We start from the raw sequence: 23,945 nt of genomic DNA on the forward strand, positions 1-23,945 counted from the left end.
GGGCTTCAAAGCTACCTGCCAGTAGCCTTTTGTCAGATCCAAGGTATAGATAAAGCTAGGCATCTCCAGGCCCTCTACTAGGTCTTCCAACTGAGGATGCTGGACAAGGCTGCATTCGGCCTGGTTCTACTGAAAAGACATCTGTAAACTGGCCTATTAGTTTGGTGAGGTCTTGTTGGGCGGGGAAAACAGCTCTTCTCCCTTGTTGATCAGGGTACACCCGGGTGAGCTTTCAGGACATGTGGCTAGGGAAGAGACAGGAGCAGGCTCAATCCATTTTTAAATAGATTAACATGGTATAACTGGGTGTCATTTTATTTACTGGGCAGTTGCAGGTGGTAATTCACTGGGACTACTTTTCCTGTCACTGTATATGGGACTGAACAGCATACCAGGAACTTACAGTTTGGACTGGGGTCCAGGAGGAGCACTTGGTCACCAGGTTGAAACTCACAAGACTGTGCCAGATGGTTGTACTCGCTCTGCTGTATCATCTGTGGCTGTTCCATGTGTTCTCTAACAAATGAGCCAATGAGCTCAATGTGGCTCTGTAGCTCTGGCACATATTCGACAAAGGAAGGGAAGGGTGAGGGTTGTTCTTCCCATGCTTTCTTGACTTCAGCTTTTGCCCGAAGAGCAACTCAAACAGGGTGAATCCTCTGGAGGCTTGGGGAGTTTCATGCACTGCAAAGGGGACATAGGGATGCAAGAGGTCCCAGTTTCTTCCTTCCTCATCCAACATTCACCACTTCTTTCATTTCAGCTGCTGGTTAAAGCGCTCCATTAGCCCAGCCATTTGGGGTAATATACGGAGGTCTTGATTTGCTGTACCTGCAACAGCTGACACAAATCCACCATTGATTTAGACATAAAGAACGTACCTTGGTCTTTCAGAATCCAGACTCAACTGAAGAGTATCAAGGTGGCCTCCTAGTGGGTGAGAGTGGTCCAGGTGCATTGATACACACTGATTGCTCTTTTCTTAATTATAAGCACTTGTAGGGGGTGTGGCATCACGAACTACAGAGGCCGTGAGGCGACAACAGGAGACCTGAGTGCGATTCTGGCAGAAGAGCTAAATTGCTTCTTTGCTCGCTTTGAAACATCACAACAACAGCACTCATCTGCTCCAGCCCCACCTCCACCCTCATCTGGCCCCCGTACCAGTCCAGCCCTGCCTCCATCCCCTTCTGGTTCCTGCACCACTCTACTTACTGTGAGGGAACACGATGTTAGACGGATGTTTCTGGCAGTGAACCCCAGGAAGGCTGCTGGCCCAGACGGTGTACCTGGTAACATGCTCAGATCATGTGCCCACCAGCTTGCCCACATCTTTACCAGAATTTTCAATCTCTCCCTGGCCCAAGCAGTCATCCCGTCCTGCCTAAAATCAGCCACAATCATTCCAGTGCCAAAGAAGTCGCCCACCACTAGCCTGAATGATTATCGTCCTGTAGCCCTCACTCCAGTTATCATGAAGTGCTTTGAGAGATTGATTCTTCATCACATCAAGGACTACCTCCCCCCAGATTTCGATCCTTTTCAATTTGCTTATCGTGCAAACAGATCCACAGAGGATGCTATCGCCGTAGCTGTCCACTACGTGTTGAGACATCTAGAGCAGCAACAGAGCTACGTACAGATGCTTTTTGTGGATTACAGTTCAGCTTTTAATACAATAATTCCGGACATTCTCGTCACCAAATTGGTCACCCTTGGCCTCCCCCGCCTCACGTGTGCCTGGATAAAGGACTTTCTCACCAACCGGTCCCAGACAGTGAGACTCGGGCCCCACCTCTCCTCCACTCGCACGTTGAGCACAGGTTCTCCACAGGGCTGTGTGTTGAGCCCCCTCCTGTACTGTCTCTACACATATGACTGTAGACCAGTCTACAACAATAATCTTATCATCAAGTTTGCTGACGACACCACAGTGGTCGGACTTATCTCAAAAGGGGAGGAGGCAGCCTACAGAGAGGAAGTCCTAAACTTGGCAGCCTGGTGTTCAAAGAACAATCTGACTCTAAACACCAAGAAAACCAAGGAACTTATTGTAGACTTCAGAAAACACAACACGGAGCTGGCCCCCCTCTTCATTAATGGTGAGTGTGTGGAGAAGGTCCACACCGTCCGGTTTCTTGGCGTCCTTATCTCTGCAAACATCTCCTGGACGGACAACACCACAGCGGTTATCAAGAAGGCTCAAACGCGGCTACACTTCCTGAGGGTTCTCAGGAAGTACAATCTGGACTCCAATCTGCTGCTGATCTTCTACCGCTCGTCCGTCGAGAGCCTGCTGACATATTGTATCACGGTGTGGTACGGTAGCTGCACCGCAGCAGACAGGGAGAGGCTTCAGAGGGTAGTAAGAGCAGCACAGAAGATCATTGGCTGCCCTCTCCCCTCCCTGATGGATATTTACACTTCCCGTTGCCTCAGCAGAGGAAAAACTATCATTAAGGACAGTTCTCACCCTGGCTCTGATCTGTTCAATCTGTTGCCCTCAGGGAGACGTTACAGGTGCATCAAAACAAGGACTAGTAGATTTAAGAATAGTTTCTTCCCGAAAGCTATTACCATGATAAACAAACACATGTACTGAGTCCACAGCATATGTATATATTGTCTCAAAACTGTGCATTTCATAGTACCTCCCCCATCCACCCCAATATCTATCTATCTTGCATATCTATCTTGCATATATTGTATATCTTGTTTATTTATTTTGTTTATTTATCTTGTTTATTTATCTGTGTATTATCTGTTTATTCTTCTTGTGTATTGAATGTATATGTTTGCACGGAACAAAAAGGAGTGGCTCTTAATTTCATTGTACATATGTATAGTGACAATAAAAGGCATTCATTCATTCATTCATTAGTAGGTGTTAGGAACCCAATAACCTCCCTAATCCCCCCGAGGTGTCTGTTCTCTGACATCCTCTTTTAAACCTCATCTATATTTTATTATTCTACGTTTTAAACGTTTGGTTTTGGAGAAGATAGATGAGAGAAAAATTGTTTCCTGGAGCTTCTTTATACTAAAGAAAAATCACTAAACCTCTTTTCCCACAGAAAATAAAACAATTTTTACCAATATGTCAGTTCAGATTCGATAAATCAGCTTATAGAAGAGAAAATATGGAGTAATATTTCTGTAAAAATGACTGGCATGACAAATTTAGACCAAAATCCACCACATGGAAAACTAACCCTGTCTGAATAGAGCTTATTTCTCCATTTTGTTTTCTTTTGACAGATTTGATATCTTCCTGGTCTGCAGGTTGGGAGATCGCTAGAAGGCGCTGTGTATCCACATAACCTGGCATCAGGGACCAGATTTTAAAAACCATTCCCACACACACTTAGAGCTGAAGAAGAAGTCATTATGTGTGCATGAGACACGTGGTGATGGAGCAAAGAGATGATTATCCTGGACGAAGGTTACTGCAGTAGGAAATGTTTCTCAGGTCGGATAACGAGCTGCAGAAGGAGCACAGATCTGCATTAATAAGGCTCTTCGTGATGGAATGAGGCTACGGCGAGTGTCTCAAACCTCACAAAGACTCACTCGAAGTAAAATATGTGCATTTCATCAGAATCACGTCTCAGGTCTGCAGACTCGCCAACTTCAGCTTCGATTACGTCTGGAATTAAAACGAGCAGCTCAGCCTGATTAATGATTCGTTTCTGTGTGAGTTTTTGATTATTGTAATAAATCAATGCCAAACTAATCCGTCTCACATAATAACCCTGGTTTTAAATAGAAATTAATATTGAAATAAACCTTGTTATTCCAGTTTTTAGTGCACACTAGTCCACTTCTTTAGGTAAGTTTGTTAAATGAGTTTAAATTAATTAATTAATACAATTTTAGGGCAAATATTTCTGTATCTGTAAAATGTACAATATTGTCATCAATTCCTCTTAAAGCACAGCTCCTGAAGCATGAGAAAAGATAAAATGGAGACCTGGAACATTGCCCTGCCTCTGGTTTTGACAAGGAGGTCATCATCGCTTGCCTTGCCTTGCCTACACTCAGGACACCGTGGCTCCTCCCACATAATGCCCACCTCGAGACCGTTGACACTTTATGGACGTTCTTTCAGGACCAGGACCCAATTTTGGGGAGCTGTATTTAAAGCCAGGATATTTTGACAAGCAGAACTGCATTGCGTCTCATTATTTAACTTTCCAGGTGACAGACACATGCAGGACATACAGTCAGCTCCGGAATTAATAGCACCCTTGGTATAAGATGGATAAAATATACGATTGTAAAGACTTCATAGCAAATTTGTTTAATCACACACTGAAAATAAATATGAGGGAAATCTAACCTTTAACTGAAGTAAATTTATTAGTATTTTTAAATTACAAGGGTGCCAGTATTTTTGGAGCTGGTTGGACGCCCCATATGTGTCTTTCAGCTGGGAAATAATTAAATATAATGTCAATGTCATTTAAAAACACATTCAAGGTAAATATTTTATGTGTACCTTTGAGAGATAAATAAAATAAAATAATTACATTAAAAAGTTTGACTGTGTGGAATAAATCATAAAAATATACATTTACAATACAAAGCATTTAACTGCTTTTCATTTGGATTAATTATTAAGAGTTATACTGTATAATAATACACAAACACATGCAGTATTGAATATTTATAGCATCAATGAGTAATAAATAATGCAACAAACAATATAAATGTATGTGGTTATTACAATTTAAATGTTTGTGGTTAAATGTAAATAAGTCATAAATGGAGCTGCATGTCAATATTTACAACTGATTATAATTTACACAATTAGAATTTAGTATTATAATTTAATTTACATGTTTGTTGTGGACTTTTTTTTTAAAAGTCCACTTTAAGTCTCATCTGTAAGTCGCTTTGGATAAAAGCGTTTGCTAAATGTAATAAATGTAAAGTCATAAATGGAAGAAATATTTTTTAAAATTTCACTAATATCAATTAATAAATTAACCCTTTTATATTAATATTATATATAACTGATTGGTTCTGACTGCTTGTTATTGTTAACATTAACGTTAATGTGCAAGCCCAATTCCAAAAGAGTTGGGACGCTGTGTAAATTGTAAATAAAAACAGAATGCATGGATTTGTAAATCTCATAAACCTGTATTTTATTCACAATAGACATAGAAAACATATTAAATGTTTAAACTGAGGAAATGGACCATTTTAAGGGAAAAATACAGTAATTTTGAATTTGATGGCTGCAACACGTCTCAAAAGAGGATTTTAGAGAGAATAGAATTTTATTCTAATTTAAAATCACAAAATCATAGAACTAATACATTTTATCGAAATGAATTAGATTAGGGTCATGCTTGAGTTTTTTTTTTTTATTATTATTCTAGAAATGTCTCACGATAACAGAAAACTTGTTTTATAACAATACAAGTTAAATATTTCTGCCGTGTTCAAATGAAAGGAGGAAAATTACAGAAGGACTGTTGGTTACCTAAAAAACCTTTTACTGCAGAATATAATAATAAATGCAACAATATCAATATTTCAGAAAAAAGGTTAATCATCACTCTGAAGAACGTTATAAATTATAAAGTAAATTAAAGAATAATGTTTGAATAGTTATAACACTTACCAAATAAATACATATAAATATACATCACTAAAATCACCAGCTGTAATAACGTGCTACGTTTATCAATCCATTATTATGTACTTCTGAGCGGTGCAGTGTGACAGAGTTCTACAGAAAACAGCACACCTGTAAACATCTGCATGAAATCCATTCTGATTCTCAGCACATGTTCCTGTTCACACACTCGAAACCTCACAATGGTGTTTTTTTCTTTTCCATTGTTATACTTCTGCAGGATTTTCCCCTCAGGCACACACACACACACACACACACACACACACACACACACACAATCCTAAGCTAGAGTATGTGTGTTCAGCCCATACATTATGGATCAGGTGTGTGCCAGAGTGTAAATTCACTGTTCTGAAACACTCGTTCCCTGAAGGAACAAGAGATCAGGAAATTCACCACACACACACACACGCACACACACACACACACACACACACACACACACACACACACACACACACACACACACACTCTCTCTCTCTCTCTCTTTCTGTTTTCTTTATTCATTAATCAAAACATTCAGTTGCAATTGGAATATATTTAGCTTGGGAGGTATTTCAGTTTGAGTGAATTTGAGACATTTTCACTATGGGGGTGACCTTTTAATTAAAGTAAAAAAAAAACAATAAGAATCATTTTAGCGGAATTAAAATGAAAAATAATAAATGTACAATAACCTGTTTGCATAAGTGTGCACAGCCGTATATAATTGGAAACGTGGCAATGTTCAGAATCAACTGATTAGTGTGTGTAGACTTCTTACAGCCACTCTATAAATGTTTGCTTTTGTTTATAAGAACATTAACACAAAATAATGTTTGTAGAATGTTCATTTGTGGGAGCAAACCGTCATTCCAGCAGAAACACTACTTCTGCAATATTACAATCTGGCTTTCATAGAACTCGTCAAAGACAAAGACCAGAACCAAAAAGAACAAGAACTAAAATTAGAACAGGTACCAGTTCTAGAATAATATCCAGAAAGAGTGTTATAAAATACTCAGAGAGAGAAAGAGAGACAGGACAGAACAAAAGCAGCAAAGGAATGAGAACAAAACTGTATAGAACCAGATTATAATCGGAACACAAACCAGAACCACGATCCGAATTAGAAATGGAATCTAAAGTAGAACCAAGAATCAGAACCAGATCCAAAATTAGAAGCAGGACCATGAAGAGAACGTGTTAGAACCAGGATAAGTGCTAAATTCAGAGCAAGAATGAGAACTAGAATCAGATGTAATATTTAATATCCTGGAATAAAACAAGAAATACAATGAGAAGAAAAACCCCAGAATTAACAGTAAACTCAGGAGGTTAAAGGAACCCTGCTGAAAACAACAGCAGAAACGCTCCTAGAATTTATAATGGTTTTAATGGTTATAATGGGAATTGTATTGGTTTTACTTGAAACTGTAATGGTCGCTGTGGGTCTTTACTGTCATGTCTAGTGGATACCATTAAAGACCAATAATGGTAATGGTTAGCTCATGGTGTCTAATGGTATTTGTAGTGGAAACGATTAGCATCTCCTTCAACACATCTGACACCATCACATCACAGAATTCCCTGCTGAGCGCGTGTCAGAAACGTGTGGTTCAGGGTCCAGTCTTCACTTAGAATCAGAACCATTCTGTTTCCTGTTTCCTCCTTTACTGTTTCTCGACCAAACTCATTATCAGATTAGTCAGATCAGATCTGTGAATAGCGGCTAATCTGCTAAGCGCTAGGTGATCAGCTGTAATATTAAAAGAAAATAGGAAAAATAAATATCTTGGATGTCGATTATCTGAAAAAGAAAATGGATTTCAGGATTAAGAGATTTTAGTGTGTGTTAGCAAAATTATTATTTACATTTCTAATGATGTGATGAAGATGAATGCTAATGCTAACTCATTAAAACACTAGTATATTTTCTGCTCATGTCTCTTGGTGTATGTCTTTAATCCCACTGTCCTAATCACATCATCCTTTTTTTTGTCCTTCTCATTTTTACATTCCAGTCATTTCACCTGGACATGATTTTAATCCTCTCTCTCTCTCTCTCTCTCTCTCTCTCTCTCTCTCTCTCTCTCTCTCTCTCTCCCTGTCTATCTTTGTATCACCAAAAGGAAATTGAGGTCATGACCCTCGTTTCCGTCTCAACTCCATTCCTGTGTCAGGAAAACAGAATTCCTGCAGCTTCTTCCTGATGGAGCCGTCAAATCAGACTGAAGAGTCCTGACCCCCTCGTACTGCACCTGGTTCCATTACCCAGAATTCACAGCTCACACCAGGAGGCCTTCAAGATGAGGGTTTATTTGCAGACAGCAGCAGGAAATTGAAGCAGATTGACTTTAAGAGTCTGCGATGTGAAAATGTAGAATCCCTCTCTCTCGCTCTCTCCCCCCCCTCCCTCTCTCTCTGTGCTTCTTTCTCTCTCTCGCTCTCTCACTCTCTCTCTACCTCTCTCTCTTGCTCTCTCTCTGTGCCTCTCTCTCTCACTCTCTCTCTACCTCTCTCTCTCTCTCTCTCTGTGCTTCTCTCTCTTGCTCTCACTCTCCCTGTGCCTCTCTCTCTCACTCTCTCTACCTCTCTCTCTCTCACTCTCTCTCTACTTCTCTCACTCTCTCACTCTGTCTCTCTCTCTCTCCCTCTCTCAGTGCTTCTTTCTCTCTCACTCTCTCTCTCTCTCTCTCTCTCTCTCTCTCTCTCTCTGTGCCTCTCTCTCTTTCACTCTCTCTCTCTCTCTCTCTCTCTCTCTCTCTCTCTCTGTGCCTCTCTCTCTCACTCTCCCTCTCACTCTCCCTCTCTCTGTGCTTCTCTCTCTTGCTCTCACTCACTCTGTGCCTCTCTCTCTCGCTCTCTTGCTCTCTCTCTCACTCTCTCTCTACCTCTCACTCTCTCACCCTCTCGCTACCTCTCTCTCTCACTCTCTCTCTACTTCTCTCTCTCTCGCTCTCTCTCTACCTCTCTCTCTCACTCTCTCTCTCATTGTGTGTCTTTTTTTCTCCTCCTCTATGTACGTGCATGTGTCCATCATTCTCACAATCTTGCACTTTGCTTTAAACCCATCATGATGGCTTCCTAGCAGATAATGTGTATTAGAACAAACAGTTCCTCCTGTCGGTCAGAAAACTTGTAGATTGTTTAGTAGAACCGATAAAACCACACACACACTTTCCACACTAAACTGGTGTAAAAGTGTAAAACTCTTTGTGGTAATTGTAGTGCTAAAGCATAACTGTTCATAACTGTTCATATGAACTGAGGTCCAAAGCCATCTTTAAGGTGTTTAAGTGGTACCATCCTCAGTACTCTCGGTGCAGCCTGGCCTGCAAAAACCTTACAGCCCACCTCAATAGGCATGCACCTCGACTTCAGCTGCTTTTCCAAGTCAACTGTCATAATTCAGTCCCATGCTGAGGTAAGCAGACCCACAGGATAGTGCATATGTGTCTCATATGCACAGTTCAGGAACTTGCAATTAAAAATTTCACCGCAAGAATGATACATTATATAACTCTCTGTATGTCACTAAGACTTGAAACATGAACCACCAGCTGCCATCTTTATTATTAACAGCTACTTTTGAGATGCCAGGGAGTAATGACTTCTACTGCCTCAATCGCCTTTACTTTTTGCTCCATGTGCTCTGCTGACCTCTAGCAGTTTCCCTAATCACTACTTTCTATTTCTCTGAGCCCTTTGCTGCTCCTCCAGCACAGCTTTCTCACCACAGGCAGCATGGCTAAATACTGTCATTGTTCCTCTGTGCTGAAACTGGACAGTGGAGCAGAATTCAAAATAATAAGGCAGGCATTGGTCAAAAACACAACTGGTACTTTAGATATAGCCAAAGATGAAATCCAGAGAAAAATTCAATACACCATGTGCTTATATAGTAAAACAAAAAACAAAAACAAACAAACAAACAGGAAGTCACTGGGAATTGTCTCTCAGAGGTCATGCTAAAATTCAGTTGATCATGCCTACTGTTGGTGAGGCGGGGAAGTGTCCAGAAATCCAGGAGTCCCCAAACGTGTCCTGATGAGGATCACTTTCCAGTGTTTTGAGAACCCACAAACAAATAAATAAACAAACAAAACATTGTCAATACATAAACTACTGCCGAATATACATATGAAAAAACATTACACTTCATTGTATAGGCCTATTACATATCTATCTATCTATCCATCCATCCATCCATCCATCCATCCATCCATCTATCCATCTATCTAACATCAGTGCATATTTTTAAGCAGAGAAATCAGTGGAGACATCCAAAAGATTATTTAAGCGATATTAGGGGAAGTGGGCCGGACTGTCATTCATTCCAGACTCGTATGTAGACGCTCATCTGATATTTTAATTATGAAATAAGAAGACTGCTCTTTGGCGTACTATTGAGTAATATCATGTTCAAGCATACTCTGAGGTTAAAATTCAGTGCTCCTACACGAAATACATAAAGACTTACATCTTCTCCACTCCCTATAGCCTACGCTGCTGTAGACATTAAGTGGTGTGCATCTTTTTTAATCTTGTGTGGCCCAACTAGACACCCCTTCTGTTTTCAGCAACGTAAAAAAAAGAAAAGAAAAGAAAAAAATTATTTTTTTCTTCCCCTCGCTTGGACCCCAAGTGTGCATGAGCCCCTGGGCCCGTGCCCATAATGTGCATTGGATAATCCGACCCAGCACATAAGTTCGTTTTGTTTTTTTGTTTGATAGTTTTATGACCTTTTATTGGGCAGATTCCATATCTGTAGCATTTTAATAGGATAATCATGTTGATCAGTGATGTTACCAGTATTTGTAATCAGGTTGCTGTTGATTTAAGATTTATTGAATTGAAATAGATTATTATTAAATATGTCTGCACTTATATAGCGCTTTTATCCAAAGCGCTTTACACTGGTACTCATTCACCCATTTACACACACAATCACAGACACACACACCAATGGTAGCAGGTCTGCCATGCAAGGCACTAATTTGCCATCGGGAGAAACTTGGGGTTCAATGTCTTGCCCAAGGACACTTCGGCATGTGGAGTCACGTGGGCCGGGAATCAAACCGCCAATCCTACGATTAGTGGACAACCCGCTCTACCACCTGAACCACAGCTGCCTATATATATATATATATATATATATATATCATTTGCAATTTACAGCCATTAAATAAATAAGATTTATAACTTAAAATTATAAAACATAAAAAAAGTTATTATGGTAAAGTAAGAGCTTGACTAATGCACATGCAGGAGGGTTTGTGGAGTTCACATAGGTGCAAGTTTCCTCATTTCCCAAACAAAAAATGGAATGCAAATTGCTACTGAAAAGCACTTTGCGAGCACTTCGCTTTGGTAATTTGTCGACATGTTTTGCATGGATGCCTCACTGCCCATTTCAGCATCTTTTAGACAAAGCCTAATATAAGGGAATAGTTTCAACTTGTAAAGAACATGTGAAAGACAGGTTTTTATTTTGCTCATTTGTAAAATACACAATTTTAAATAATGAATGAAATAATTCAGTTTTGGTTGCTTTTGTAATGAGTACGCTAAAGTAGGATTGACCTGACTGGAACCCGTTCATCCATGCACAACTGCTTTATTTTTGAGTTTATCAATACAATGTTTTATGTTGTGGGTTGAGTGTAGTGTACAAGTCTGATGGCTTGTTGTCTAAGGTGAGTACTTTACCTGTGCAGTGTTTATATGCTTAAAAAATTATTTGAAAATAAAAAAAGGAGTGGAATGATAACAAGGAGTAAGGTCACAGTTCTTGGCCAGTATTTATATGGTACACTCTTCACTGCATTTTTGCACTGTGCTCTACTGTAATTAGATTGTTATATAGCATTGTATTGCTGTATTCAATTTGTGACAGTAAACGTTTACTTCCAACATTGCATATTATGGATGTAGATCCAGACCTGGATTTCTGACAAAGCTGTTTTGTGACAATATCTATAGCTAAATGCAGATCAAATCGAATTAAAAAGAGTTTAATCGAAAGCTAAATATGACTATGGCGATTGATAAGTTTTATGGCATGTTGAATAACATTCATGGAAGAATATTAACAAATGCTCCTTTCAATCATTTTATTATCCATATGGATTTAAAATTAATCAAAATGAATTCGAGATAAAATATTTAAACTCCCTTCAATTCATTATCGAGTCCTGTGGCCTTGAGCCAGTAATGTAGTGACCTCTGCTAACCGGAACCCGTTCATCCTTTTGTGCACAATGCTATCAGGTTCTACTGAAAAGGTGAGAAAGAAAGAGAGTTTACCTAGGAGGAGACACTCTAAAGTGATACGGTAGAAATATTTTTATACAACACATCTTTTTAAAAGTTATGAACAAATAATTGTAGACCACAGCCACTCTGTATAGAGTACTTAACAATCATTAATAAATGTTCCAGTAAGATTAACTACTTGAAATGGTTTGAACAGAGACTCCTTGTCTATTTGACATGGAAATCAGTGTTGGCCAATCAGACTGAAATCTTCTGAAAACACTCGATTGCCATATTGTTAAGAATGTCCACTGTTTTGCATGAGACTCCTTTTTAAAAACAGATAGATAAACATTAGAAGATGCTCCGAGGATACAGAGGATTCTTTACTGTCTCCTTCATAACACCGATTCTGAGTTCCTCAGCAGAACATCAGTGATGAAGAATCAATGGAAATAGAAACATGAGAGGAAAAATGTAAAAATATGTAATGAGAAATGTATAGGTATGAAGTTGTTTGGTTAAGTTCTAGTAACACTTCACAATACTGTTCCAAAGCCCTCAAAGGTCATAATGCAGGAGGAAATGAACAGAACAGGACCTCAGTAACACTTAAGTTACTATGATAATGTAGAAAAGAATAGAGAATAATGGTTAATTACTCAGTAAGTATGATCTGCATTTCTCCTGTAGAGCTACGAACTAACCCTATCCCTTTTATAATGACTACTTGTTAATTACAGATCGCGTAACATTAACATCCAATTGTTGAGGTGTAACGTTCTCCTAAAGATCTACTAAATTGGAGGCCTATTCAAGTTGAAATTTTCTATTTGTCACATACAGAGAGTTATACAGTGTATTGTAGTCAAATTCTGAATCGCAAGTTCCTGAACTGTGCAAATGCTACACATAGGATATAAGACATAAAGTGCACAACTGTGCAGGAAAATACAGTGCAATAAATAATAAACAATAAATATTCTAATATAGATTGAACGTGAATCTGATACGTGCAAAAATGATACACATTGTGTATATGAATGTCAATGTGATATGGATGTCCTAATCAGTGTGTGTGTGATGTAGAGTTTAAGTTTAAGACATTATGCCTGAATGAGGTTCCTTTCAGAGCTATAGTCGCTTGTGGAGTGTAGCTGAGCCTGAAGGTCTCAGAGTTGGTCCTCATGCCGCGGTAGCCTTTGCCTGAGTGTAGTGGTGAGAACAGGCCATGGTTTGGCTGACTAGAGTCCTTGACTGTTGTTCTTCTCTCTGCACTATATAGAACAATATAGAATACATCTTGTGGTTTTAGTGACAATCAACTTTTATAAGTTTTTAAAGTGATGAAATGCAGGTCAGCTACAAACTACAGATATAACATTTGGACAGTTATACACTAATAAGATGTGAATTTTTAGATGAGTAATTATTGCACAATAATGTGCATATCTAGGTATTAATAAATCCTTAATTGTACATCAAAAAATAATAATGTATTTATTAGTCATTTTCCCATCCCCATTTATGGACCAATACAAAAGTTTGAGTTTTACTGAACAACAACAACAAAAAAAGTCATAATTTAACATGTAATACATGTTCCTTAATAATGTTTTAGTGATTGTTTAAAGGTGCATTAGGTAAGATTTCTCAAAATTTATATAGATTAGGGCTCTGTCGGGTTAAATAGGTGGAGCTGAATAAGATTTGAATAATTATTTTAGTCTCTGAGCTCGCTCCTCTTTTCCTACCTATGAACACAAAGTGCTTCAACTAGAGTTAGCATTAACAAGGATTTTCATGACATCACTTTTAAGTACACTACATAACACTATAAAAATGCAAGTGTAATAAATGGTACAATGACGTACCATGACGATGATGGTACAATGAGTGTACAATGACGTCAACAGCTGGCGCTGGTCCTTTGAAAATGTTCCACTAGGAAATATGTAAAATTGGAAATTGCCACTAGAACCTAACAACTGGCACGGACATGAAGAGTGTGTTACAATATCTTCTAAGGGTTGGCTGGAAAATGAGACCAGGGAAAACTGTGACCTCCAAGTGTGACCCATGCGTTTCAGAATAATTTCAGAGTAAAGCATATTTCTGTGTAAATGCTAAGCTGAGAAGTGAATATCATCAGAATAACCCTGTGATGTGTCATGTCCTCCAATATGTTTAGGGGGAAAACAACATATTTATACTGCACCTAGTGATTACACATACTGCATAGAACTATTCAGAGTTTTAAAATCCATGAGCAAGACTCTGCAGTTAATGTAGAAATGAATAGACAGCCAAGTAATAACGTGATATAACTTGGGGTTATTAGCTTTGACTTTATTTTATTTATCTGTGTAGGACATGGGCTGTGGCATTCTGAACTAGATCTAATACAGAACACAGATCAGATACAAGCATCAAAGCAAACACTCGCAAGAGCACAGAAAAAAGCAACAGACTTTTCTGTCAGACTGCTAGTGAAATATAATCATATATCATTAGCACAATGTCTGCAGCCAGGGCCTTATAGGAGATATATTATCATTATTTTAAGTTTAATATTTGTAGAATATTATCATTATTTTGTATTAATTTTTCTTCCATTTAATCTAGCAAATCCTGTTATTTGTTATAAATCCTGCACTTTGTTATTTGTTATGAACCTTTAATCAGTTTTCCAATTTTTGAAATACATTCACATTTTTTGTTGCAAAAACATTAACAATAAAGCATGTTTATGTTTTTACCAAAACCCAGTTGTTATAACTTTAATTAATACAATATTAATAGGCATACAATAAAATAGGTAGATTATCAAATAGATATAAGACCGCCATTTACCATTTATTACAGTACTTGTCTTGCTGAAAATCTGAACAAATTGATTTTATTGCAAGTCATAAAGTACAGAGTTAGAGGAGGTATATCCGGCTATTTGTGGGAAGGTTTCTCTATAAGAGTTATGGTCATGCTGTATTCTTTTAATAATTTAATAATAGATTTAATGGTACTCCACTTCAGTTTTATGGACTATTCCATGTAGATTCATTACATATCCGTACATTAGTCCAGGATATTCGTTTTGTACTCATAGTCAGACAAGTAGTTTCAGTGACCTGATTTTTCATGTGTCCACCAACCAGAGAAATAAAACAAACTCTACTGATTTTATCCACTGGACTATTATAATGAATTTATGATCAAATATGCCTGCAGATTATCACATGTAAGATACAAAACAAAACAAAAATCTTATTAACTTAAATGAAAAGATTTTGCAATACTGATATATTAAAACAGTTTGATGTAATAAAATGTTAGATTATTGTAGAATGCAGAGTGTAAAAGGACAGAAGAATGTTGTGCGTGCAGTAAGCTAGTCAAGATGCTAGAAATTATATTCAAATACACATTATCCAGGTTCTTGACATAGTGGACATTGTTCCAAAACAAGAAACAGTAAAATCATTTAATAACTTTTTTATTTACACCTTCACAATCAAATTACAGATATTACAATAGACATTTACTACTTTACAATTTTCTTTCAGTCTAAAGGTTTTTTAAATGTGTCACACCCTCAATTTAATTTAAATAACATCTAAAACTTCCCACCAGAGATTACTAGTGCTACAGTGGCTATAAAAAGTGTACACACCCCTGCTTACCGCTGTAAAAAATTTAATTATGATAAATTACGCCAGATCTTTTTCCACCTTTAATGTGATATATTAACCAAGTGAAAAAGAGAAAGAAGAAAAAACCCTTCCAATAACATGGTTAAACAAGTGTTTAACTAATTTACTAATTAACTAATACTTTGTTAAAGTATGTTTTGCTTGTAATAAAGCACTCAGTCTTTTTGGGTAAGGATCTGCTAACTTCTCCAGGTCTAAACAAAGCGTGAGGAGATCTCCTGTGCACAGCCCTCTTCAAGTCATTTCACAGGGTTTTGATAGGGTTTAAATCTGGGCTCAGACTGGACTACTCCAAAATGTAGCTCTTCTTCGTTTGAAGCCATTCCATTGTTGACATGGATTTGTGTTTTGGGTCATTATCGTGCTGGAAGGTGAACTTTTTATCTACATCTTCAGCTGTCTAACAGACGCCTACAGGTCTTAGGCAAGAACAGATTAGTTTTTGGAGCTATCCATGATTCCCTCTATCTTGACTCTTTTAAAAAAAAAATTCCTTCCATCTAGCCACCCTACCCCATAGCCTAGACATGTGAAGAACATGAGAGATTGTTGTTCTTTGCAGGGAGTTACCAGGACTTGCCAGAAATTCCTGCAGCTCCTGTAATGGTGCCACAGATCTCTTTCCAGCCTCCCTGATAAGGATAAATATGATTTATATTGATTTCATGTTTAATACCTCAATGACCTTTAATTTGAATAATGGTGCATACACTTTTTTATAGTCACTCTATCATCCTCGTCACTTATTAGAGATAGTAAGAGATTAAATATTAATATACCTGTAATCGCTATAGACATTCTTTAAAAACGAGCAGGAACCTAAAGAAAATCACTTCAACATAAAGACTTCAAGGTTACACTTATTTCCTGCTCTAATCTCCTTCTTTCTCCTTGTGAAAAACTACTCCATTTGGTTGCTTTCTCCATTCCACTGTGATGTTCTCTGCCATCCCATGATCCTTCAGTTTTTGTCTGATCTGAAGAACAGAATGAGACTTTTAGTAATAAATGATTCAGGATAGAGACACTAATCCCTGTGAAACTCTGGGTCTGGTGGCAGTAATTAAGAGAGGAATGGACAATATAAGTGGGGTTTGTTGAGGATAAGACCTACCTGCTCTAAGATGGCTGCCTGTGATATCAGATTGTTAACATCCTGATTGGACTGGATCTTCAGTCTGATGATTTGTTTTTTTATTATTTCTGCATCTAGAAAAGCAAAACATACAAACACAGTCAGGAACACACAAGTAAAGTTGTTTTTATTTTATTAATATTTTAAAAGGCATTAATTTTTTTCTAAATTTAAAACTGAATACTTTACTCACCTGAGTAACAGAAGAAAGGCATTACATCTGAGCACTGTGCATCAGCGGCCTGACTGTTATTTACATAACCACAGTTTTCATTCTCCAGTGCATTATCAGGTTTTCCTGACATCCAACTGATGGTAGAGAAGTTGGTTTTGTCTACCCACTTCCAGGCGTCTCTGAACAGACCAATCCAGGTATTTCCAGTGACCAGTCCCTGTATAGCTAGGTGTTCTGTTGTGTTTCTCACACTGGTCAAGTCTGTATAATGCTGTCTACAGTAACTCTGAGCTTCAAAAAAGGTCATTGGACTAGAGATATAAATGTATCTCCCATTGCCAGTTTGTCTGTCTGTGAGAATTAAAAAAACATATTTAACCTGAAGGTTAATTATAAGTTAAATGTGTCTCCTGGTAGAGAAAGGTAGATATTGCTAAGACTAAGAACATAAGTACACCATATACAACATCAAAACCACCATGTGAAACAAATGTTGTTCCTCACCATCAAAGCAGAGAACGGGACCCTTCCATGTACATGTGTAGTCAGACCAACCCGATGAAGTTGTTGTAACACACTCTTCATGTCCGCCCCAGTTGTTAGGCTCTCCTGAAATCCATTTTATCATACTTCCCAATGGCTCATTTCCAAAAGACCAGCGCCAGCTTTTGACGTCATTGTACAGTCCAATCCAAGCACTGGAACTGAACTGTTGTATCTGGGCTTCATTCTGAAGTCGTACCATATCGTCATTGCTTTTAATGATCGCCAGGTCAGTGTATGTGGCTCGACAGTAAGCCTGAGCATCACTCCATGTTTTCCCCTGATTGATCAGATAGTACTTATGAGAGACAGAGCGGACGATGGGGACGACTCCTGTGGAAGAGAGTTGTAATGGATCTATCCAGGGTTAGGACTGTGGCATAAATGTACATTTTCCCCCATGATCATTTTAGCATACAGTATATTTATATTTGGGTGCAAAACCTTTTATCTGATTTATTTTAAAAGCTATTATTTTGGCTGTGATGAAAGCTTTGCAATGGGCTTTATAAATGGAATTATTTTTTTAAACACCATCTTTAATTACTATTTTAACCATATTAATTGTTAGAAGATTTAAAAAATCAAGCATGCAGCCATGCAGTTTCTATAAACAAATCTTGGGCTGTATTCAGATTTGATGTATTGAGGACATAACACTGAAATTGAACGCCTCAGCATCCAGACCTCAGATTTAACTGATGTTTTTGTAACTGCAGACCCTGTTACAGTCCGGCCCTGAATTTTTTGGATAAATAAATATTATTGTTGATCAGCCATTTAATAGGATTGTTTTCTAAACATATGTCTGACATGTACAGTATATATCCTAATGAAATGACTTACAATAAAAAAGTCAAATTTCCATGCGAAATGTAAGTTAGAATAGAGCACAGTCACAAAGAGAAGGACAGTCTAAACTAGTTTCCTCGGTTTCCCCCAAAACAAGGTAATTATTCTGTATTTTCTGTATGTGCTTTGAAATATATAAATAAAAAATAAACATTCCTATTTCATTCAAATATATCATGTGTTCTGGGCTACACCTAAAGTAGCAGACCTCACTATGTATTACTTCTACTCAGAAAACAATGAAATTGTCTTTACTTAAAGTAATTTTTTTAAAATACTTAAAATGACATAAAGTCCTCATGTTACTGGAAATCTACGTACAGTTTCAAATCACACACATTAACAGCACGCTTTTGAAACAAACTTAAGTATGTTTGATATATTTTATTTGCCAAAGAAAGTTAATATCATATGGTACACACATGACAATATCATAGGTCTTGTGCCAGAAATAAAAACTGTGACCTCGAGATATATGATGGTGTCACATCAGGGATTTGAGGCGGATGCAATTGCAGAAGTGAAACGTTTAATAAAGTAACAAACAAATCACAACACAAGACTTACATGGGTCAAAGAGGAGCATAACGTGACACATGGGGACAGAACTAACAACGCAAGACAACCTGTGCAGAGCAGAATCTGACTGTACATACACACCAGTGCTAATGAGCTAAACGTGAAACAGGTGAATTGAGACATGTGGCATGGTGCAGTGGCTGATGGGAAATGAAGTTTCTAGTCCTTCTCCAATATCACATGACAGATAGGAACTGATTTGTATTGGGCTAGGTTAAATTCGAGTGAAACATTGCCATTGTTGACAATATCACTATTATGAGTAATATCTCATTATTTATATATGCCACAGCAATGTCTTTGTGAATTCAGCATTTTCATAATTGTTATTACTGCTCATAGTTTTAGATGTTCATGAATCTTCTTTTGAATCTATTTCTTACAGACCTGATTTCATGTCCACGGACTATTTAGTGCCCACTCACGTAATGTGTAATCGTAGAGCATTGTTGATGATCTTTATTCACGTTGTGAGCCATTGTTCTGTGTTTGCTTAATATACTGACAATGTTTGACTTCTCTTTGGATTTGTCCTTGGTTCTTGTTTATTGGATATTCTGTGTGTGGCTCGTGGATGGTTTAGGCTTTTGACCCTAGAATTTAACTGTTGTGCTTGTTAATAAATCTTCTGAGTGTAGATCCTCACACATCTTCCAGTCTTGTACATTACAGTTTGTAGTAATGATTTTGTCTTTACCATTTATAAGTGTCATTGTTACTGCAATGACATTTTAATCATAATTATTACTTTTACGTAAGTTTTGTGCTTGATTAACTGTAAAAGCACAGTGTAAAATCTAGGTGCTGGATCGAGTATTATTTTATGTGCTGCTGAATAATTGGTGTTGAAAGATATTAAATTAAACCAAATTTGCAGTAATTAATGTGACATTTAGAACTAGGATTATACTGTACATGCACCAATCAACTGGCACTACACCAAGCTCCTGTTAGTTTTTATTCAAATGTTTATCACCTTCTCAATTATATCACTGTATAATGTTGTCTTTTACACCAGAATAACGCTTTGGTCAGATGCAAAGGGTGGAAGGATGAATCTGGAGGATCTTCACAGTAAAAGAATTGTACTTGCAGAAGTTCTTCAGATTGAGAATACGGCTGTTTTGGCTTGTCACGCAACTTCTCCCTTCCTGTCTAACTAAATGTGAGAAAGTCTACGCAATATACAACAAGTTTTTAGGTAATTTATGCAATAATATGTACAGAGTCTTAGCACACTGTTTGATAAAAAGGACTTTACATGAAAACGTGTACCACTTGTCTATCTCCTTACGTACATTGTACCCACTTATCTTATAGCATGACATACAAGAACAGAAGACCCTCAGAATACACTCACAAATCATAAGACTCATCATAAACAGAATAAAACAGATTTTAAGCATAAGAGAAAGCAAAGGAAAACCAAATAATTCCACAATACTGTAATTATTCTTCAGCCTGCGTTTTCTATCCTGACTTTAAATGGGTTTAAGGGGGACCGCTTGTGTTTAAAAGACCACCGCTTGTTGTCTAAATGCTATTGAAGACCCCATCTCAGATTTCTCCTGAGAGTTGTGAACTACATGCAAAGGATTTCAGCAATGTGAACTACAGCTCATCTGTACATCACAAATGTTTTTAACAAAGCACAGTAAATTACTTTTTCCTCATTTGGAAAAATTACTATCAAGTTCAAAACTATCTGGATTGGGTTCCATAGTGAAGAAGCTGCACACAAGCTGAAGATCACTACATGCAATCCCAAGAGAAAGAGAACACTACCAGCCCAAACACCACTTTATATTCCAGTGTTCATTGTGCAGGAATAGGATTATGGGACTGTTCTGATGGTTTAATCCTCTATGTTTCATGAAGGGAAATGGTAAAGGTATAGAATACAACACTAGAGAACTCACGACCACAGAAACACCAGATTGAAGAAATCACTTCCCTGTTTCAGCGTGACGATTCATCCGTACACAAACAGAGATCCATAAAGAAATTAGTCATTGAGTTTGGGGTAAAATAACTTGTTTGGCCTACACAGAGCCCTGACTTCAGGCTTCGTCAAAATCTTTGGAACAATTTGGAATGTGAGCCAGATCCGATCACTCAGTAACAGCAGCTTACTGCACATTATCAGGCTTTTTAAATGTGCCATGGTGTATGAGTTCCATCCTGCACATTCTCTCTCTCTCTCTCTCTTTCGCGCTAACCCCTAACCCCTAACCCTCTCTCACTCTCTCTCTCTCTCTCTCTCTCTCTCTCTCACACACACACACACACACACACACACACACACACACACACACACACACACACACACATACACCTTTCCTCTTACCTGTGTAAAACAAGAGTAGAAACAGACACGTCTTCATCACCGAGGTTACTGTTGAATTCAAAATCTAAAAAGTAATAAATTTAATGAGAAAATGAGAAATCTCACTACTTCAAATAGTGACATTCCAGTAGAAGTAAAATGTGTAAATTCATTCCACTATATAAGATCATTTTACGAAGGAAACTCAGCATTCACTACCACATTATTCTGAAAACAAGTCAATTATAACATAGAAAATACAGTTTCCACAGACCATAGAGTATTTATTACTACTGTATATACTGTGTAAATACAGAATACTTATAACTAGTTTAAAACATTCTTTCCTTCAAACCAAATAATTATCTTTATTAGCAAGTATGATTTAAATGAGTTTAAAGATAAACGACAGTGATAAAAATTTAACAATGCAGTAAATAATAGGAAATAGCTAAAACAACAAGTTTCCGTTGCTGAAACTCACTTGTAATGTGAATGAGATGATGAAGGATGTCAGTTTATTCTCTGATCCTCTTCTCTCTGACAATCTCTCACAAGTTTATCTGCCTGTTTAAGAAAATTCACATGCAAAACAGTTGTCGTCCTTACCCATGTGACAGAAACAGGTGTTTTGGGATTGGGAAGATTGATTTCCTCTTCAGTTTCTTCATGTCTCTCACCAGCGCTGTTTTTTTTTCTTTGTAATTTTTTTCTCCATCTGGGACATTTTTTACTGGATCTTTAGTATTTTGTGTAGGGGTTCTAAATTTATTAATAATTGAATATATGTTAGAAATTAAAAAAAAATCTGAGACATTGCTTGTAACAAATGAGACTGAAAGGGACAAACATCTGCCTTTCAAGCAGCCAAACTCGTCTTCAATCATATGATTAAGTATTTAAGCATCCCAGAACACATTGTATGTGGGAGTATTTGGGGAGCACTGCCATCAATATTAGCCTACGTGTTTACCATTACAAATACTTGGGAATATATCAAAAGAGTTATAATTTTTTAAAATAAAATAACAAATCAAATCAAATAACAAATAAACAAGGACAGAGGCCACTCCCTTAAACCTACTTCAAGATATGCTTAACCTAGATATACCTCACACTTTTAATATGTTATTCCTGTGGCTAAACAACCTATCAAAACAAATGACAGGAGATAATGAGTATCTTCTACAAATGTGTTTAGACCACGGACCAAACAGTAGTGGAATTATCAGGTGGAAATTTTGAAACACATGAGGTGGTTCAGAAAAAGGTGGAGGAAATGGCTTTTACCAATGAACTACTGATGTCCAGGATGTATTCAATTCTATAAAAATTGTACATTTTGTCAACATTTTGTTGCCAATTTACAGAGAAATGCATTCAAATCAATCCAGAGGAACTTCATCATGGAGCAAGACAACGATCCAAAACACACTTCCACCTCAACAAAGGACTTCATCGGGGGAAAAGTGGAAGGTTTTAGACTGGACAAGTCCATCACCAGACCTTCACCCAACTGATCAGCATCTCACCTCCTGAAGAGGAGACTGAAGGGAGAAACTGCCCGAAACAAACAACTACTGAAAGAAACTGCAGGAGAAACCTGGAGAAGCTTCACAGAAGAAGAAAGCAGCAGTTTGGTGTCAGTAAGTAGCAGGATTGATGAAGTTACCGTGAGTAAAGGAAATGCAACTGTATATTAAGTGTTGCTTACTTTCACTTACTTCAAGAATGATCTGTTCCTGTACTTTTGCTCACCTAAAAATTGGGTGTTCTGCCACCAAAAGGATCAAAAGCTGATCCAATGAAATTAAAGCTCAAATGATGATCTGTTCTCTTGTATTTATCTTTTTTTTTTTTTTTATCTCAAACCCAAATGTCTTCAATGTGCAGCAAAACCAATATAATTAGCCTTTCTGTTCCAATACTTTCTGTTGCCTTTGCATTAGTAGAGCTAATGTAGTATTAGTTGATTTATCTGAGTGGATTAGATAGGAATATTATAAATTTTGAGGCAATTCTAACGGATAACCGTTCGTCAGCTTCAGCACTGAATCGGTACGTGTGATGTGCAGAATATGAGTGTATGTGTGTGTACGGTCAATCACCTCACTTGTTACCAAACCAAGAGGTTTTAACTAATGAATCAGGTCCTGGTAAATTAAGCAGCAACATTATCCTGACAGAAAGCAGGTCTGACCGAAAGCATATGCTGCCACAGTAAATGGGCTTAATGTTTTCTTGCAGTGTTTAACTGACATAATGCTGTTTATACACTCAACTCTCAGAGATCCTTTAAAAATATTGCAACCTTGATTAGTAGTTGACTTGAGACACACTCCTCAAAAGAATAAAACACAGCATTAAGTAATTAATTAAGCAGTAAATTATTCATTACTGCATACATATTAAATTATTGTCGTACTTGGTGCAACATGTAAACTGCTCAAAATGTTTTTTTTTTTTTCATTGACCAGCTCTGCATGATAATAGATGGAAACAGAGTGCCTATATTTAAGATATGTTTCTAACCAGGCTTATTCTAAGCTACGGTTGACATGATTTCCCCTCGAGCTAGCGCTGTATCATGCAGCATGCTCGGAAACCCGAAGCGCGAGTTCGCTAAGAGTTCACGCATGCTTTTTTGTCTTCAGACATTGACTTTGTTTATTTTTGACACATGCTTTTGATATAGTTTATGTCCTGTCTCCACCCCTGTATTGTCATTGGTTGTTTCCCAC

At 37.5% G+C, this 23,945-nt stretch overlaps 1 protein-coding gene across 1 annotated transcript; it reads right to left on the minus strand.

Moving 5' to 3' along the window:
* Positions 1–15,366: 15,366 nt before the first annotated feature.
* Positions 15,367–21,747, minus strand: LOC108273565 (C-type mannose receptor 2). The gene is made up of 6 exons (XM_017482843.3): positions 21,689–21,747; positions 21,226–21,289; positions 17,409–17,780; positions 16,923–17,255; positions 16,709–16,803; positions 15,367–16,571 (listed from the first exon to the last, which is right to left on the minus strand). Exons 2-6 carry the CDS (start codon positions 21,260–21,262, stop codon positions 16,467–16,469), a joined length of 942 nt encoding a protein of 313 aa, XP_017338332.2. The 5' UTR covers positions 21,263–21,289; positions 21,689–21,747; the 3' UTR covers positions 15,367–16,466.
* Positions 21,748–23,945: the final 2,198 nt, after the last annotated feature.

Source organism: Ictalurus punctatus, chromosome 13, assembly GCF_001660625.3.
Source record: "Ictalurus punctatus breed USDA103 chromosome 13, Coco_2.0, whole genome shotgun sequence".
NCBI classification, from domain to species: Eukaryota; Metazoa; Chordata; class Actinopteri; order Siluriformes; family Ictaluridae; genus Ictalurus; species Ictalurus punctatus.

What these genes read in the sequence shown, in the direction of transcription:
- LOC108273565 (XM_017482843.3), bottom strand. Translation starts at nt 21,262, where the DNA reads ATGAAGACGTGTCTGTTTCTACTCTTGTTTTACACAG. An exon ending in TCTACTCTTGTTTTACACAG is followed by an intron (nt 17,781 to 21,225) that starts GTAAGAGGAAAG and finishes TCTCTTCCACAG; the next exon opens with GAGTCGTCCCCATCGTCCGC. An exon ending in GCCTTTCTTCTGTTACTCAG is followed by an intron (nt 16,804 to 16,922) that starts GTGAGTAAAGTA and finishes TTGCTTTTCTAG; the next exon opens with ATGCAGAAATAATAAAAAAA.